This window comes from Cyprinodon variegatus, unplaced genomic scaffold (genome assembly GCF_000732505.1).
Source record: "Cyprinodon variegatus isolate N-32 unplaced genomic scaffold, C_variegatus-1.0 Scaffold937, whole genome shotgun sequence".
NCBI lineage: Eukaryota > Metazoa > Chordata > Actinopteri > Cyprinodontiformes > Cyprinodontidae > Cyprinodon > Cyprinodon variegatus.
In genome coordinates, this window is record NW_015151390.1 from 47,462 (window position 1) to 50,515 (window position 3,054).

General features: G+C 38.4%; 1 protein-coding gene across 1 annotated transcript in view; it reads right to left on the reverse strand.

Annotated features, from left to right (window-relative positions):
- Nucleotides 1-3,054, reverse strand: part of LOC107100113 (tyrosine-protein kinase Tec-like) — a 41,857-nt gene that overhangs the window by 24,218 nt on the left and 14,585 nt on the right. Inside the window, exons 3-4 of the mRNA XM_015398482.1 lie at nucleotides 2,068-2,172; nucleotides 1,363-1,462 (exon numbers count right to left, since the gene is read on the reverse strand). Coding sequence (XP_015253968.1) covers nucleotides 1,363-1,462; nucleotides 2,068-2,172 — 205 coding nt within the window. The remainder of the gene's footprint in view (nucleotides 1-1,362; nucleotides 1,463-2,067; nucleotides 2,173-3,054) is intronic.

The window sequence follows — 3,054 nt, forward strand, 5'->3', positions numbered from 1 at the left end:
TAGTGTTACAGTGAAATCATCTTCCTCTGTTTGGTATCTTTAAAAGCAATCTGAAGATCATACAATAAATTTACTTAAACCTCTGTGAGTCGTCCTAAACTACCGGTACTTTGTGCAGTTTGTTTTGGCAATTTCTGAAATGAACCCTTCTCCTATTATCCTTAAAGAAGTTTTTTTACAGAATTATCCTTCTCCAAAGCCTTTTTTGTTTTCTTTTTTTTTAAATCACACCAGATCAGTCTGCAGATAAGAGGGTCCGTTTCCTGTCAAGTTTGTTTCTTTTTTGCTCAAAGTTACACAATGGGAGCCACAGAGCAGTGGAAACAGAGGGGGCTGCAGAGAGGGACCAGCCTCCTGTATGCGGTTCAAAGTGTGAAAACGTGTTTGCTGCTCAGATCAAGAACATGAAGAACATCCGCTTTAAGCGCCAACATTCTGCTTTTCTGGAATTAGTAAGAGAAACATCTGGTCCTTATCAGGGCGGGGGTAGGGTTAGGAGAGAGCAAGACATATCAGCTGGAAGTTTGGACTTTGACTGGGCCGTTCAACACAATCAATCTCTCAACCATTGGGTTATATATTATCTGCTGTGTTTGAAAGCATTGCCTCAAATCAATTGATTGGACAACAAACTTCTCTTTTAAACAAAAAATTACTAAATTCTCATGTCTAATAGCTGCAAAAGAAGCCCAAACTACCACTGCTCACCTACCATGCTTCACGGGACCTTTTACCTTAAATGCTGATTTTATTTATTTTTTTCTATACATAATGCTTTCATGGATAAATATATCTGGCTATTCTATATAGATTAAAAACAATTGCTGGTATAAAGCAGGCTGGCAGTTGACTTTCACCAGATTTTATCCAGAGGACGTTCAGGATGCCCAGTTGTTATCTTAGCTTTGCAAACTTCCATCATGCTACTGTATTATTTTAAGAAACATGAAGCTTTCTAAGTTGTTCTAATGGTTTCCATGATGGGCAGGTCCCTGCAAATCGCTGCCTCTGACTCAGGAAGTTAAATCATGGGAGTTAAATCATAACTAATATGGTTTTATCACTGCATAGCGGTAAAGTAAGTCAAGGCTGTCCTGATATCATGCAGGGATGGGTAGATAGACGTATCATCAAATGGCTGGACGGGAAAGGTTGACTCATCTGGACCTGGAAATAATCTAGACACTTCAAGGCAGTGCAGGAACCTTCCAGCATCTGTGGTTTTACTGAGGCAAACAATGTGACGAGGAATAGATGCATCCGTAACAACCCCTCACTCTGAAAGACGGCCATCTTGGTTTTCCTCATGACTCATCTGCAACACTTTCCCTTCAATTCCTCCTTCTTTTTATTCCCCTTCACCCAAACAGAGAGACTCACCGTTTTTAAGCATCAGGACCCACAGAGTTCTGCTTCTCTGACTCGGAGCAAAAACATACAGGGTGTTGGTATCGTACACCACCTGAACACAGACACAGAAAAGCATTTAGTACAACGAGGCCCTGCGAACGCAGAGGGGTTTATGTTCGGTAAATCATTGAAGGTTTAACAAAGACTAAGGTTACAGTTTTTAAACCCCATGCTCGGCTGCTTTCAAAAAGAGTTAAAAATTAACAAGAAATGCAAGTTGCTGTGATTAGGCAGAGAGTTTAAAGTTTAAATAAAAGCAAATCTGAAACAAAGAAGAGGGAGAGAAAAATAGGATAAAAAAAAAGAAATGCAGAGAAACAGTTTGGGATTGATAAGGTCGGTTGGTGATAAGTGACTGAGATCACAAAGCTGTGAGGGATGGAAAAACGATGCGCTGCTGTCAGTTGTTACTACATAAGAGATGTGTGGGAGTGAATGTAGTTCAGTTCCCCTCATCTTTGCAATGAGCTGAAGCTCTGATCTGTAGTATAAAGCAGGTGCATGTCAACCCCCCCCAGCAGCTGCTGCACAATCAGAGATCCATATCGACACAGAGGCAGGAGAACTTTTCTTAACTTCTCTCGAAAGTGCTAAAAACAGCAGCTTCGATCATGCGTGACGGAGTTAAAAAACGATGTCAAAGTATTTTTTTTCTACCTGAAAGGGGTACTTGTTCCGGCAGGGGATGATCCCGCCTCCATTCTTCACGATCTCCACACATTTGATGCGGCTCAGCTCAACATAGCCCCTCTTGAACTTCTTCTGTTGATGGAAAAAAATGCGTCAGAAATAGCCCAGTGTGTTTATGTTTTGTTTTTTTCACAGTAGTGCATGTGACAACGCTGGGTCTTTTTTTTTTTTTTTGATCTGAAGTTTATCAGATCGGCAATTAGAAAACACTTATTTTAGTGGTGGAAAAAAAAGTAACTTCCTTTAGCACAGCTTTTAATTTGGTTATCAGAGGTTTTTGCATCACTGTAGAGAAGTGTGGGTGTAAACACTGTAAACAGACTGTAAATTTACTACACAGCCTGAATCAGCACACAGAACCTGACCTTGATCTTTTTAGGGTAGCGGCGTAGAGTAAAATACCTCATATATATAAAACCTTAATACTCTTATGTTATTAGACCAATATTTTACTATATATTGATGTTTTTGATACTGCTTTTCTGGAGGGAGCTTAAGATTAGGGTGATGGGAAGGAGGCCTTCCATCCTCAAAGACTCCAAATACCAGTGGAAGCTTGGTCAGCAATTACAGGAAAGCTGTTATTGCTCTAATAACAAAACATGATCTTTCACTAATAATTGATAAGGCTATAAAATGTCACATATGTTGATTTGTTTTGTTTTTTGCAAAAAGTTAACAAACCTGTTATAATATATATATATAAAAAAATAATGATGCCAATGCAGATTTTAGGTTTCAGTCTTATTGTTCTTTCTACATCAAAGATTCATCCTTCGTTCAAAGGTATAACAAATTAGAATGTTTATTTTTTGTTGCACTGCAGAGACAAGATACAAAAATAGGTAAAGAAAAAAACTAAATTAGGAGGATTTGGCCATAAATTGAGCAGCTAAATAAATACATTTTCTATCTTTTCTTTACTTCATCTTTTCTCTTTTTTTCTTCTTTTTT